The sequence below is a fragment of the Onychostoma macrolepis genome, chromosome 10 (assembly GCF_012432095.1).
Source record: "Onychostoma macrolepis isolate SWU-2019 chromosome 10, ASM1243209v1, whole genome shotgun sequence".
NCBI classification, from domain to species: Eukaryota; Metazoa; Chordata; class Actinopteri; order Cypriniformes; family Cyprinidae; genus Onychostoma; species Onychostoma macrolepis.
The window spans coordinates 14,120,173-14,136,831 of NC_081164.1; the positions used below are offsets into that span (position 1 = coordinate 14,120,173).

At 36.8% G+C, this 16,659-nt stretch overlaps 1 protein-coding gene across 1 annotated transcript; it reads left to right on the forward strand.

Moving 5' to 3' along the window:
* The first annotated feature begins 796 nt into the window (after positions 1 to 796).
* LOC131548001 (protein mono-ADP-ribosyltransferase PARP14-like) lies at positions 797 to 12,833 on the forward strand. The gene is given in 16 exon segments (XM_058788846.1): positions 797 to 1,128; positions 2,860 to 2,978; positions 3,302 to 3,332; positions 3,659 to 3,862; positions 4,179 to 4,412; positions 4,526 to 6,999; positions 8,513 to 8,740; positions 8,932 to 9,141; positions 9,611 to 9,674; positions 9,677 to 9,703; positions 9,864 to 10,013; positions 10,139 to 10,201; positions 10,340 to 10,522; positions 11,183 to 11,389; positions 11,514 to 12,119; positions 12,284 to 12,833. Coding segments are annotated over 16 exon segments (4,983 nt in total). The 5' UTR covers positions 797 to 950; the 3' UTR covers positions 12,289 to 12,833.
* The last annotated feature ends 3,826 nt before the right edge of the window (positions 12,834 to 16,659 follow it).

Here is a 16,659-nt window from a genome sequence, read left to right on the forward strand (position 1 = left end):
TTTGATGATTCCAAACAAAAAATGTCTGGAACATTCTACACTTGTTAGGCTTATTGTTTATTCTTACCTGTTTGCTACCATTTTATTTTTGACTTTTTATTTATTTATTTTTTTAGATATAAATGATTACTCTATCTCCTACTTTGTCTTTTCTTTATGGTCAGATTTGTCTGTAAGCATATCTCGACATCTTTGTCTCACCCAATTCTACAATTTTAACTGTTGATAAAATCTAAAACTTAAGAGGTTAAGTTCGTTACAACAGTGCTTTATAGATTTCAGCCTATATGCAGCCATTGAGTACTACAGCCATAGTGGTTATTGATATTTTTATATTTTTTATGCCATGATATGTCACCAGATGTCACCATAGTCACCAGATTTTTAAGTTTTCATTTTCTGAACTTACTGGAATGATATATCTATATCTATATCTATATCTATATCTATATCTATATATTTTTAACTGAAGTAAAATAAATATTAAATATATGCCAACATAAAAATAAGCATATTTTACAGTTTAAAATAAAAAAGCATCATCAAAAAATCATCGAAAATCACAAAAATTGCATAAATTGATAGTTTTTATTTTATCGAAGATATTGATATGGCATTTAAAAAATATATATATATAAAAATAAATAAATAAAAATTACACCACACGTGATCACACCCACGAAGGACCAATTAATGGCTGCTTGAGGATTAAAGAAAAAAAATAACTGGTTCGTAACCTCAAATGAGAACTTCTCGAGTTCTTATCTTGGAGGAAAGTATAATAAAACAATTATAATGTCATTGATAGGCGGGTTTTATTTTTCTGAAAGTGGACTCAAATGAAGAAACGAAAGTGAAAAAAGCAGGAGGGCGTGATCAACTAGTAGCCTATACAGTAGGCTACTGACTATCACGTCATTTCCTCGTTGACCGGCAGAAAAAAAAGCACGATGGACGAACATCTTTATCCCATCACTGTAGAGGGAGATTGGCGACCTGAACTCGCTAAAAGTGTGAAAAATAAACTTCAGATTTACTTTCAGAGTAAGAAGAAATCTCAAGGAGGAGACTGCGTCGTTCAGTATGACGGGAGCAACTTTGCTACAATTCTGTTCAAATCACCTGACAGTAAGTGCTAAACACACAATCATTTTATGTTATCAAAAGAAATTTTTTATTTTATTTTAATTTTTTTTAGTAATGCAATCATGCTGTCGATACATTTAAGGTAATTTCAGATTCGAATACAAAGCGCAACAAACTCACATAGCCGTCTTACTTCTAGTCTCCATTTAAAGAAAAGTAAACAAGAGAATAACATTTCAATCTAAAGAAGAAGAAGTAAAAAAAAAAAAAAAAACCCTTTCGCATTGAATAACTTCTCGTCCTTCCATGACTGTAAAACTTAACACTATATTTGTCATCTTTAATCCGTGCTCTGCGAAGTTAGATATTTCATAGCACGTTGAAGGTTATCGTGCAATTTAGAAGAATGTATGAGGTGCGTACTGTAAAACACACTGTATCAACTGTACTTGCAGTAGGCCTATATCCTATTGCTCTTTAGAGGATGTCATGTCCCGTCTAAGAAGGTTTAAACAACAGTCATATTAAGAGAATAAATTAAGGACAAAAAGTAAACAAATTTGGAATAACAAACAACTGATACATTTTGTAATGTTACGTGTATTTGGATATCATGTAGTGAATTTATGAAAAAAAAAAAAAAAAAATGGGAAGATATAGGAAGAAAAATTCTGCTGGTATGCTGCTATCCTTAATTATAGTTTGTAGTGTAGCAGGGGTTTACATTGACATGAATAATAAAAAAAAAAGAACTACACTAAAATACTAGTGTAACAAGGATTTTAATACAGTTGCATTTTAACATTTTCTGTAGGTTAGGCTACTTTAATTCATTATGAATGTGTGTTTCAACTCTACCTGACATGGGTACATAGAATTGAAACAAATGCAACTCTTGTATTTATGAAGTAAGTGTGTAAAGTGTAAGCTATTTGTAAAATATTATTGGTAATAATTATCTTGGTAGCACTTTATTTTACAGTACGTGTACTTCCCTGGTACATACATGGTAAATATCTTGTACCTACAGGCAAATGAGTGGTAACACAAAGTACTTACCTGAGGTGTATGTACATGGTCACAAATAAGAAACACGGCTGTACTTAACAGTCGCACATGCATGGTAATTAGTTTGTACATACAGACAAGTGTGGGTAATAACGGTCACTTACAGGTAGTGCCTGTACATGGTAACTAATTAGATACTTTACTGTACTTACTACATATTTACCATGTATACACATTAGTTAGTACAGTAAAGTATCTAATTAGTTACCATGTACGGGCACTACCTGTAAGTGACCGTTATTATCCACACTTGTCTGTATGTACAAACTAATTACCATGCATGTGCGACTGTTAAGTACAGCCGTGTTTCTTAATTGTTACCATGTACATACACCTCAGGTAAGTACTTTGTGTTACCACTCATTTGCCTGTAGGTACAATATATTTACCATGTATGTACCAGGGAAGTACACGTACTGTAAAATAAAGTGCTACCATTATCTTTGTAGACTGTTGAAAGAAATATCACGTGGAAAATATGTTTGTTTGTTTGTTTTTTATTTTTACAAAATATTTATAACTAGCTTTTGTGTGTTAGAGTAAAAAGCAAAAAGTGTCAGAACTGTCATATCATTGCTAATCATTTGAATGGTCACATTCACTAATATCACATAAAATTACATTTTATTTAAGTTGTTTTGTGTTATGTTCTTTGTTTTGATGTGTAGTGATGTATCTGACTAAATCTGATTATTTGTGTTCAAGTTCGAGATGGCGTACTCTCAAAGGCAGGACACATTATTAACATTGACAATCAACAAATCAAGTTAAAAGTGTACAAACCCAGCGATGAAGAAGAACAGACAGACAGCACTGAACAAAGAGTGAGTAGATTTATTACAAAATCCAGAATGAGGACCACAGTACAGTCAAACCTCAGACGAGTGACTCTGTAAATCAAGCCACTTGGATTGCTATAAACTATACTATACAGAGATATGGTCACTATAAACAGAATGGTCTATTATAAAAATATTTTCAGTTTTATGGTTGATGGTTTCTAAAATAAAATGGTTGTCATTTTTCTATATTGTTGAAAAGGGCTGGAGTAGAGAGAACATAATTAAATCTCCTTGTTTAGTTATACAGATACGTATTGTTCTCCATATACATAAATGCTTTACATTTACAGTGTATGTGGTTTCAGACGGAGCAGGCATGTGAATATCATGAACCAAGTAAGTAAATGATCTGGACTTTGTCTTCTGGGTGCTTATGTTTATGTTATCTTTTAATGATTAGGTAATTATACTGATATTGCGGATGTATTTGTTTACACATTAATTTTTGACAATAAAATATCAGATTCACTCTCAGAAAGTCACTTGGGCAGTACCTTTTCAGAAGGTACAAATATGCTTCATTTAGGTACAGTACTAATATGAAAACTTGAGGTACTAATTTGTATCTTTAAGGTACTTACTGTATATGCACTCTTTTTAGGGGTAAATAAGGTACAAAGGTGACATTTAATAAATATGTGTAACTTTTATTTTGCCTAAAGATCAAAGTGTCTCTCAGACTGATGTGGATGTGAATAAGCTTCAAGAGTCAGGTGCGGTGGTCCTGGAGAACCTTCCAGATGATGTTAAACAAAATGTTTTGACTCTTTTGGTGGAGAACATCAGTAGTCTTCCTGAGAATGACTTTAGCATGGAATTAATACAAGAATTAAGAAAAGCTGTTGTGACATTTAAAAATGCAAGTGGTAAGTTTCCCTGTAAAATATACATTTACTTATACTTTTTATTATTATTTAAACATTTTTATTGGTCAAGATTTTTTTACACCAAAAATTAATTTAGCTTAATCTAGATTACATGACACCTAGATTACATTACATGAGTTTTACATGGGGACCTTTTTTTTTTGCCTGGAGAAAAATCTGTATATCTTACAAATATATTATTGATAATATGACAGCTTTATTCTTAAGCTGATAAACAGTATATAGTTCTGTATTTTTCTTATTATGACTTAATTAAATGTGCCTTGCACATTTTGTAAAATATAATTTCTTACAGCTGCAGAAAAGTTCCTTGTGGACAGCAGGGCACATGAAAAGTTCAAGCAGTATAATCTGAGGGCCTGTGCACTGGAGAGAAGCACATGTGTGCGGGTGGAGAATCTTCCAGCTGAGGCCAACAACAACAAGATGCTGCTGGAACTGTATTTTGAGAAATGGGGCGGTCCAGTAGAGGAAGTTATCACAATTCCATCAGAGCAAGCAGCCATTATCATCTTTAAGGAGGAAGAAGGTAAATACATGTTGTAATAGATTTAGTAAAACTTTTTACCATGGTTTGTCAACATCAGTGCATTGATTCACTGTACCTCCATCTTTCCTGCAACGTTACATGCAACTTTACAGCCAAAGAGAGAGTTTTGAAGCAAGGAAATGACATCTGTGATGTTCCAGTCAAGATATATCCCTACTTTAAATCACTGGATACAATCTTATATGGTGGCAAAAGACCCCATCTGAAGCTGCCTGAACCCATTACAGTCAGTGTACATCCTGCCATCAGGGAGTTCATCCTCAAGAAAGAGCAGATTTCCTCTATTAAAGACCAGATGAACTCACACTTCTGCCAAATAAACATGGACAAACCTGAAGTTTTGCTCAGTCCTGATCCAGCATTACTTCATCAGAAACAAGAAACCATTGATGACTGGAGTAGGAATGCCTTTGATGCCTTCAAGAAAATTATCTCAAACTACACAACATCTGAGTGGCTGGTGTCACACCCCCTTTTATTCAATGTGGAAACTAATATTAAGGAAGTTGTGAAGGATCAGGTTTTTATAGACTTGGATGCCTCTAAAGGGGTCGTGACACTGGCAGGAATGACCCATGAGATAATTGGACTGAAACCCATCATAGAGAAGTTCTTAGAGAGAGGAACAAATCAAATGGAGAGAGAGAGGAACAATGTGACAGAGGACATGGAAATTTCTCCTGCCATGTACTCTTTGCTTGAACAAAATGGCCTGAAAAGTGCTGTTTCTCCACACCTGCACATTGACTACAACAAAAAAATTAACAAACTAATTTTTTCAGGTCTTCATACAGAAACTCTCGTCTTCAAAAATTGGGTCCTTGAGAAGAAAATAAATATGAAACGAAAGCACTTACAGATTGAACGTTCAATCCTGGAGTTTCTGAGATCTGTGGACTGTGAGGAAATGTCCAGAAATCTCTTCATATCTCATGGAATAACAGCTATCTACACAATTGAAAATGAAGATGTTGTTGTGGTTGGAAGCACAGAAAGAGCTCTTGGTGATGCAGAGAAGAGGGTGAAAACAGTTCTTACAACCAAAGGCCTCAATGTAGAAGACCAGAGTGTCCTTCAAAAGACAGAGTGGCAGGATCTCAAAAAACAACTGGAGAATTTGTTCAGTACTCCCAAAAAGATATCTGTGTTGATAAAACTTTCCAAAAAGAGAGACAAAGTAATAGTGACTGGATTCAGAAAATCTGTAATGCAGGTCAGCGAGAACTTAGGACGTTTCATTGAGAAACACACTAGAATCACAGAAAAGGTTCGTGTCAAATCACATGCTGTGGTTGATTTCATAAAAGATAGAAAATCACAAGACTGGCAGCATTTTATTAAGTCTAATGTGGTGAAAGTGAATTTTGATTCAATGAGGCCCTGGATCAAACTGTCTGGAGAGCGTACATTTGTCCAACCAGCTGATACTTTCTTTAAATGTTTGGCAGATGATCTCTACACAGACACATTGATCATTAAAAAGGCAGGAGTAAAGAAATACTTCTTGGAGCAGGGTAAAATGATGCTCTCAATGCTGTTGAAGGAAAAAAGATTTGTGGTGGTTCTTCAGGAAGATGATATGCTGGAAGAGGAGGAAGATGAATTTACTGAAGGAAGTTTAGAAGATATTGGCCAAGTCTCTTGTGAGGTCAGAATACCAGGTGGAGTAACTGTTACTGTCAGGAAGGCAGACATTTGCAAGATCAATGTTGATGCTGTGGTCAATGCTGCTAATGAAGATCTGAAGCACAGCGGTGGTGTAGCTTTAGCACTTCTTCAAGCTGCTGGACCAAGTCTGCAGCAAACCTGTGACCAACACACAAAAGTAAATGGGCCTCTGAAGCCTGGAGAAGCTATCATCACTGATGCTGGTCGTCTTCCCTGTAAATATGTGGTGCACGCTGTTGGACCTCGCTTCACCGATTCAGACAGACTTACCACTGTGCAACGCCTGAGATGTGCTGTGAGGGAAAGTCTGAACCAGGCGTCAAGCAGAAACTGCTCCTCTATTGCAATTCCAGTTATTAGCTCAGGGATATTTGGTTGTCCTCTTGATCTTTGCACTGAATCAATTGCCCAGGAGGTGCATGAGTACATTGAGTATCATAACCACGGAGGCTCTAATAGCACATTAACTAAAATTCACTTGGTTGACAATAATGGCAGTACAGTGAATGCCATGACTCAAGCTGTCAGAAAGGAGTTTGCTACTTACAACCCTCGTTGGTATACCAACTATGGACAAGGCTATCGAGATGCTGCCCATGGTCGTGGTCGTGGTCGTGGTCGTGGTCGTGGCCGTGGCCGTGGCTGTGGCTGTGTTCATGGTCGTGGTCGTGGTCGTGGTTGTGGTTATGGCCGTGGAAACTATGGCCAAAGAAACCAAGAGTTTAAAGGTTCCAAAGGTCGTGGTAATGGAGACTTTGAAAGACAAGCACACTTCAGAAGAGATTCAAACTCTGGTGGCAGACCAGATATATCTGAAAGGTTGATTGTTCTTGAGACCAAAATTACACGAGACGGACTAAAAATCATTCTGAGCAAAGGCAACATTCAGGATGCACATGTAAGTATATCACATTTACTTGTAAAAAATAAAAATAAAAACACTGATAGAAAGAATATTTGATTTAAGAGTTTTTTTCCTGCTTCTTTTACATTTAAAAATATCCAAAAGCCAAAAAAATGTGAGAACAGAGGTTTGTGCAATGAATTTTCTTTTATTTTTGAATTCTTTTTAGAATTTTTTTTTTAACTGATGTAACTAGTGGGCTTCCCTTTCACATGGGAACTTCACGCTGCGTCCCCTAGAGGGCACTTATGGGCATTGTCTTTGGCATGACCGGTGTCTGAAGCATGAGTATAACATGATAATGAAGTTGACATTAGCAGGCGGCAGCCTATAACATCACGACAGGTGCACCTGAGAGTATAAAAGGGCTCCTGTCAAGTACGTCATCCTCTTTCTTGTCTTCAGGAGATCGTCTGTTTGAACATGAGTTAGGAGCAAGCACATTTAGCTCCTGAGGGAGCAGAGTGCGCACGTTGAAAGGAATTTCTCAATGAAGTTTGCAATCCGTTTGCGATTTCCTTATTTTGGGGGGACCACGTGCTTTTGGGTGGAATGCTTATAGCGATTAATTTCGCGATGCGTTCACCCCTAGATCTAGCACTCTCTCTTGGGGTTTGGAAGCCTGCGCTGCGGTCTCTTCCCCCTCCAAGTGAGAGCTTGCTGCTGCAGCTATCTTCCTCCAAAGAGGTTAATATTGTTAGCGTTAATACTGAAGAGTCGTCATGCTGAAGCCTCCGCTCCTATAGCTCGGCTAGGTATTGGCTAGGTAGAATGGAGTGTTCCTAGGCTGCCTCTCATTTCAGAGGTGTTGTATTTAGGCCTCCACTCTTCAGAGCTTCATAGGCCAGTTGGCTTTAATCGCTAGGCTCTCTGTGAGCCTTCTTGGATGCTGGCCTCAATAAGAGCGTAGTTAGGCTTCCTTTTCCCTGTGAAGGCCTCCGTTTTTGAGAATCTTCAGACTATGGCGTTGCTGGTACATGAGTGAGGACTCCTCTGAGTCTTTGACTTGGTTCAGCCATTTAGGCTCTCATCTCTTCAGCATAGTGGGTATTTCTTTCTCTAAAAGCGCTCTCTAGGGGATGCAGCGTGGAGTTCCCATTTGAAAAGGAAGGTCTCAGGTTACGCATGTAACCATGGCTCCCTGAGAAGGGGAACACTGTGTCCCTTTGCCATGCCTCAGGAATTCCTGCACGTCACCTTCAGACAAGAAGTAGATGGCATATTTTACAGGTGGCCATTTTTACTCTCGGGTACACCTGTCATGACGTCATAAGCTGCTGCCTGCCAATGTCAAGTTCATTGTCGTGTTTATACTCGTGCTTCAGACACCGGTCATACCGAAGACATCCCTAAAAAGTGCCCTCTAGGAGAAGCAGTGTCTCGTTCCCCTTCTCGGGGAACCATGGTTACAAGCTTAAACTGAGACATTTTTCTATACCAGCATACATTTATATTGTTTATGCTAATCAAAGGATGACTAATTCTTCCTCCTTTGTTTCTCCTGCAGGCTGATGTCATTGTAAACACTATATCAGAGGACTTGGACCTCAGTAAAGGTGCCATCTCCACAGCATTACTTCAGACTGCTGGTCATCAGCTCCAGTCAGAAGTCACCAGAACTGCTCGCTTAAACAATGTGAATTATGGTGAAATGGTCATCACAAATGGTTATAACCTGAAATGTAAAACAGTCTTCCATGTAGTTTGCCCATTTTGGAAAGGCTCAGAAGATAAGGTGAGAAAAAAAAGTAAATTGTAAAAATTGTAATTGAAATTTAACAGCTGTCATTAACTGCGTTAATACTGGCTGATTTGAATATTAAATGATACCCCGATGTGCCTCATATGTAAGCACCACATGCATATTTAGATAGTACTTTCTTTAAATACAGTATAATAATAAATATATTTATTTACATTTAAAAGATAATCATTCAGATCATAAGAGATTGCCTGATAAAAGCAGAAAAGTGGAGAATGGCTTCAGTCGTCTTCCCAGCTATCGGGACTGGGAATCTTGGCTTTCCTAAAGATCTGGTGGCCAGAATCATGCTGACAGAAGTCCAGGATTTTAAGCCTACAAACCTTCGAGAGGTAACTGTGATTGTGCACCCTTCTGACAAGGAGAGTGTTCAGGTGAGTGTCAAAACTAGATTCAAGAACCATAAAAACACAAACAGTATGACCAATATTTTATTGGTCTCACTTTATATTAGAGGTGTCCTTAACTACTACTTGCATCAAATAGTAAGTACAATGTACTTATTGTGTTCATATTGTATTTCAAAACACTTTTGCTGTGATTGAAATGGGATACGGGTAAGGGATACAGGTTTGGTGGTATGGGTAGGTTAAGGTGTAAGGGATGGGTCAACAGTGCAATTATATTTACAGATGTAATTACATGCAGGTATTTTTTAAAATATAAGTAGAGTGTAAAAACATGTATGTACACAATAGGTGCATTGTATCAAATGATTGATTTAAATGTAAGTACATAGTTGTTAAGGCCACCTAATATAAAGTGGGACCCTTTTATTTTTTTAAACTTTAATAATATTTCATTTTAACGTTGTCTTGTATATTTCTTTGCTTTATTTATTAGTGCTTTACCAGCATCTTTAGACATGGGATTCAGGGTCCCATCACAACTGAAACACAGAAAAATGTTTTTCTGGCAAATCATCTCACACTTCTGGTAACCCGTTCTTATCTGCTGTCCATCGTACTTATTTTTCAAGTAAATTTTGTTAAAAGATTTATTCTGATAACAAATATATCCGACGTCATGGGATATGTTTAGGATAGTAACAAAATAAGATCCTAGAGATTTTCCTTATGTCTTTGTTTTTCTTTAGAGCTTGTTGGCAAAGTCTCCTCTCCCTCTCTTGGGGTGCACACTATGCAGATGGGTCAAGTGACTCTGGAGGTTTCTTCAGGAGACATAACACAAGAAAAAACTGATGCCATTGTTAACTCCTCGAATAAGACATTTTCTCTGAAAGCAGGTTAATCAATTTTCACACATATTGTCTGACCTATTTCAATGTATCTCAGTTTCATTTATTGTTTATTTTACATTCAAAGAGAATTATTATGTCTATTATTATGTCTATTTCTCTTTTTAATCCAGGAGTATCCAAGGCCATATTAGATGCTGCTGGAGTACAAGTGGAACAAGAATGTTCACAAATTGGTTTGTATTCCTTAAATTTACTGTTTCTTCTTGTTGATGTACAGTACTTTATCTTTTTGAATACATTCATTTTTGGCATATACTTCAAAACAGATCTAATGAACTTTAGATGCCATTGGTAAATGTTTTTTTCAATAGTGGGATCATCAAATACACAGCAAACAGAGATTGTGACTTCAGCTGGGCAGCTTCCATGTAGAAACATCATCCATGTTATTGGATGCAGTAGTCCATCTGACATTAAGGATGTTGTTTTGTCTGTTCTGAAGTTATGTGAGGCACGCCAGATTACTTCTGTTGCGTTCCCAGCCCTTGGCACTGGTAAGATGCTTTGTACGATTGATTGATTGATTGATTGATTGATTGATTGATTGATTGATTGGGTGACCAGGCGTCCCGTTTTTCCTGGTACAGTCCCGTGTTTCAGCTGTATTTTTAGTGTCCTGACTTATTTTGAAAAAACATGTTTTGTCCCGTATTTCAAAATTTCTTTACGACTGGGTGATCAGAGCGAGTAGTAGAAGTGTTCTGTCACGCGAGAACAGCCTAATCAAAGATAACTAAGCTTGTCGTAGAACAAAATTACCATCCAATCACAATTTATTATCAATTAACTTGTAGTTAGTGAAGGCGGAACAGGCGGAATAACGCTGAATGACACACTAGAAGCGCTCTCCCGGCCGCACGCCCGCGCGATCCCAGTTCTGCATCAGTTCTCCTTGCGCCTTAATTGTCAAATACACACACAGCTGTCAAAATGTCCATCGTGTGGAGTTTCTCACAGTAAATACAGTATAAAATATAACTATGTATGTGCGTGACATATATCAGTCACCCCCCACCCATTAATGAATGAATGAATGCAGCATGAGTTTTGCTTATTTACTTATTGTACAATTAATGAAAACTTTTTTACTAACATTTCTTTGTGAATTATTCACTATTCTTTTTTCTTTCTTTTTTTTGTCTCTGACCCTTTAGGTCAGGGTGGTGCAAAACCAGCTGATGTTGCAGATGCAATGGTTGATGCAGTTGTTGACTTTGTAAAGAAAAATAAACCAGTACATGTACGGCTTGTGAAGTTTCTTATATTCCAAGCAAACATGGTGGTAGACTTTCACCAAAGCATGATCAGAAGATCTGGTGAGAAAGTAGAGGAGGATAAAGGTCTGCTTACCAGATTTAGAGGTCAGTAAAGATTAAAAAAGTATGCTAATCTCATCCATTCTTTTTTCTTGTTAAATACTGTAAATCATCCCTCAATGTTTTTGTTGAAATATTTTTCCCATTAAACATGTACCTGGATAAAAAGACTTTTTTGGAGAGGAAAGTTCAGAATTTACCCCAAAGGAAGAATTTGTGATGGTGGGAGAAGATATTGAACCAGCTGTGTTTCAACTGTGTGGGGAGACACCAGAGGACCTGAGTGAAGCCAAGGACATAATCAACAGCTTGATATTACGGGAGCATGTGACCATCCCAATCCGTGATCCAGCAATTACTCATTTCACCAGAGAGGATGGAGAAATGCTGAACGCCATGCAGAGTGAGCTCACAATCAGTGTCCGGCTTGAGAAGAAAGGCCAAGACTCTGTCATCACACTGGAGGGTCTGACAAGAGACGTTCACACTGCAGAGAGTCGTATTCGGGACATGATCAGAAAGGTGGAAAGGAATGAAACCCGAAGAAGTGAAGCTTTTATAATCAGAAATGTGGTTAGGTGGCAATATCAGGAAAATGGACACAGCATCAAAACCTTTGATATGTTGACCAATTATGACCTGGAACAGGCCTATCAGAAGAGACTGCCTTCAGTGAAAATCAAGATTAATAATGATGAATATGAGGCTGATTTAGTTCTCAAAGAGGCCACAAGAGGGAGTCTGAGGATTACGTTAAGTAGAGTAGAACTGGAAGGTGAGATCATTTTATAATTAGGACATTGACTAGTAACTGCATCATGTAAAAAAGATGAGATACTCAAGTTTGAGGTTTTTATTGCTTATTTTTTGCTGTTGCAGCTCAAAGCTATTTTCCATTATACTTGATATAATAAACAGCGTGTTTATTCTTTTCTTTAGATTGAAAGAGTCCAGAACAGTGCACTTTGGAGAAACTACATGATCAAAAAGGTGTAACTAGAAGATAAAAACAAGCACAAAAACAATGAAAAACATCTGTTCCATTGAACTGGCTCTGATAAGACAGATCAGATCAACCATAACAACTTCAATCACAGCTTCACTGGCATGAATGGTATCAGCCAAATTCAGTATAAACTGATTGTAGGAGCCATGTATGGTACATATTTTGCAGTGGGCCAGAGTTACACAGCCCAAGGGTAAACCTAATGCCAGCACACTTAAACACATACTTCGCCAAGGTATTTGTCTGCGATTTTCAGTTCAATTTTGTTAACCCTGCGAAGAGCTCCAATAGTGCTGATCTCTATAACAGTGAGACTGACAACATGACAAACCCAACAATGTTTGTGATCTTCAGAGATGTACAGGCTTGCCCAGAATACCTAATCATTTTCCATTAATGATTATGAGATCTCATTTTCTGTTAGTGTTTTTGTTGTTGTTTTACATTGATTTGGTGAAGCTAAACATAATCTATAAATATGTAGCCTATGTAATATCTACTGGCAGAAATTACAGTAATTATTATAATGCTCATACATGACCAAAAAAGAAAAAAAGAGAGAGAGAGAAAACACCAAAGCTTCATCCAATCCTCAGAACTATTAGACTGTACCATTTAGCTGGTTTCCTGGCACTCACAATAAGATTTAATCTCATGGTTCCTTTCTGATCCTAACCTACCTAATCAGCTGTTGTTTGTTTACATATATTGAAGTATTGTCTAACATGGAAAAGAGTTTATGCTGAGCATGCATATATATATATATATATATAGGGATTATGCATATGGGGATTAAAGAAGCACAATGATTAAAATTAGACACTATTATGTAACAGTAAAAAACACTAAATCATTATTGTAAATTCTAATCATTTTCTACATTTTGTAAACATCCTAAATTAATATTTTCTGTGGCTGTTTCAATATTTCTGTGCAATCTTGCACTTGACATTTACTATAAAATAATTACCTTAATATTTAAAGATAAAATAATGAAATAATACAACAACAACAACAACAAAAAAGGGTAACAAAAGTCTGAATTTGTTGTAAGTGCAATAAGAAAATATTGAGTTCTTGTCTTGGAGAAAAGTTCAATAGTTTTCCATTACAGTTTTTTTTCTCACTCGCTTTTTGGTACATTTCTGAGTTTACAACTGAAATTCTCAAAACTACTTGTTCAACCTTCTCACTTGTGTATATCATAGTAATTTCTTATTATTTTGAACAAATTGACATTCATACAATTATGTACAATTGCCTGCTGTTTGCTGTGTTATCAATTGCTTATGTCATGTTGATTAAAATATATCATACTGGTTCTCTGTTGAACAGTCTTACCCCCCAAAACTACCCAGACAGCAAGCAGTGTCGGCCCAGATCTGGCCCACATCTGGCCCGCATGGATTTCACACGGGCCAGATGTGGGCTGGATCTGGGCCAAAATTATGTTGCTGTCTGGGTAGGCATTAGTTAATTGCAAAAGTCATTAAATGCAAAATGGTTGACCTAGTTGTCATAATTATTATATATCAATTTTCAATGTGTCCTGAAATGTTCAATTGCACAGTTTAATCTTGATTTTCACTAATGAATTTTTGGATGTGGCACAGTCCTAACTAGAAAATTTAGCCCAGCCGCTATAATCGTCCCTGTGTTAAGAACAAGCCACACTTTCAGTTACATTGTAAAGTGATGCAGAAACAGAAGGGGAAAAAAATAGGAGGGCATGATGAACTACACTATAAACACTTACTCACAAGTCATTTCCTCATTGACCAGAAGGAACACGATGGATGAATATCCTGATCCCCTTATTGTAAAGGGAGACTGGAGGCCTGAAGACCCTGAAAGTGTGAAAAATAGACGTCAGATTTACTTTCAGAGCAAGAAAAAATCTCAGGGAAGAGATTGTGCAGTGCAATATGATGACATGAGCAAATCTGCTACGATTCTGTTTAAATTATCTCAGTAAGTGCTAAACACAAAACAAGTGCAACGTTAACATAACTTTTTTTTTTTTTTTTTTTTTTTGCGCTATATAGCATGTAATGTAATCAACCTGTTAATACAATTTCAGGTTTTGTGGGACAAATTTATGCAAAATCATAATCCGTGAATCTTTCATTCAGATGTCGTAGTTACTGCTGTTATCATAGTTACTACTCTCCGTCTTTGTTTTAAAGTGTTGTGATGTATCTGAATCTGATTGTTTCCTGTTCAAGTCTGAGATTATTACACATTATTACCAATGACAATCAGCAAATCAAGTTGAAAGTGTACAAACCCAGCAATGTGGAGGAACAGGCAGACAACAGGGGACAAAGAGTGAGTAGATCTTTCACAAAATCCAAAATTAGCTATACTTATTTGCATTAATCTCTTCAGGGATGCAGTCAGGATTAGAAATGTTGCAAACAACAACAAGAGGAACTATTGTTATTATTATTATTATTATTATTATTATTTGCTGAACCTAATAGAAGACTGTAACAGATTATGTTTTAGCTGCTTATTGTAATTTCACTGCAAACTTTAAAAATTACATCTACTATTGTCTTAAATAGTTGTTGTTTAGAAACTGCGAAATGTACCAGATTAATGTGTTTTAGGCAACTATGTGGTAGATGTGTTCTTTTTCAACAATTTCATGTTTGTTTTTTTTATTCATTCATTCTTTTATTTAGATTACACATTTTAATGTTTATATTACTTTTTATTGATGCAAGTTAAAATGTTTTGTTATGACCAGCACTGTTGTGTATGAGCATTGGTTTATTAAAAAAATAAAATAAAAATAATCTGTTAGTAGATATTTGGATGTATTTTAGAGATTGTGTAGAAAGATTGTTGTCGTTTCTCTATATATTGTTCAAAAAAATACTGTAGGAGAAAACAAAACAAAACAGATAAACTCCACTTGATCAGATGTGTTCTCCATTTACATTCATTGTAAATTATTTACGTTTATGTGGTATCAGATGAAACAGGCATGTGGATATCAGGAACCAAGTAAGTAAATAATAGATCATCTGGACATTGGTTTGTGGCCGCTTAATTTTATTGGATTATCCTACTGTTATTGCTGATGTAATTTATTAACACATTTGTTTTCAGCGGTAAAGATCACTTACATAGTTTCAAAATGATACACAACAATGTTGAATTATTGTGTTGTCTAATTTTTTTATTTTACCTCAAGATAAAAGTGCCCCTGAAACTGAGTTAAATGTCAAGAAGCCTCAGGGGTCAAGTGCTGTGGTCCTGGACAACCTTCTAGATGATGTTAAACAAGATGATTTAACTCACTTCGCTTCCGGCTTCGCTACTGTTCGGACGCCCCTGCTTATTGCTCTGCGCTTCGCTCCCTATTTATGTACTTTTCTCAGATTTCTCTAAGATTTTAACTTCAGCATATCAGCACAGTGCTCAAACAACACAGTTTTTAGAAAAAGAAGACTCTTTGCCTCCCACTGCCAGCAGTTTACATTCTGGAGACGGGAAAACACAGCTGCCTACATTCAAACAGACGGGAAAGAAAATGCCCTTTATGGAATCAATTTGCTGCATGAACTGCCACAGACTTCTACAAAGGATTGCGGTTCTTGAAATAAAGTTACTTGCTGGACATCCAAAACAGGTGGAATACACAGCAGATCGTCATCACGGACCCCCTCAGCATACAGCCGGTGAGTCCTGTGAATCTAGTGAATCTCAACAGTTTATATAAAGTGTAGAGGAACAAGCTGATCGACAGATTAATCGATGGCACAAACAGGGAGCGAGACCCAATGGCACTCGAGACATCAGATTATCACGAGTATCTCGTATTGCTGCGGTAGCATCCTCTACCCCAGATACAGCTATGACAAGACTTGTAAACACTGGCATTCTACAACCCCCTATACATCTTGAGAATCGATTTGAAGCATTAATGAATGTGGGTGAGGAATCCCCAAATGTGACAAAACATGGATCGAATTAGCTAGCAGCTAACATTGCTACTAACAGGCGCTCAAGGTCGAGCAGACAGTGGCACTCAGCTCAGAGCGCAGCCGAGCCCAGGACTCTGATAGTGGGCGACTCTATTATCAGAAACATCAGTAGCAGGACTACAACTACATGCTGCTTTCCTCAAGCAACCGTCTCTGATGTGAACAAGGAACTTCGGAACATTCTGATGAAGCACAAGACTGCAAATCGAATCATCATCCATGTGGGGAAGAACAATATTCGGAAAGAGCAGTCAGAACTGCTTAAGAAGGATTTCAGTGAACTCTTTGAAACACTTTAAAGACTTGAAGTTCAG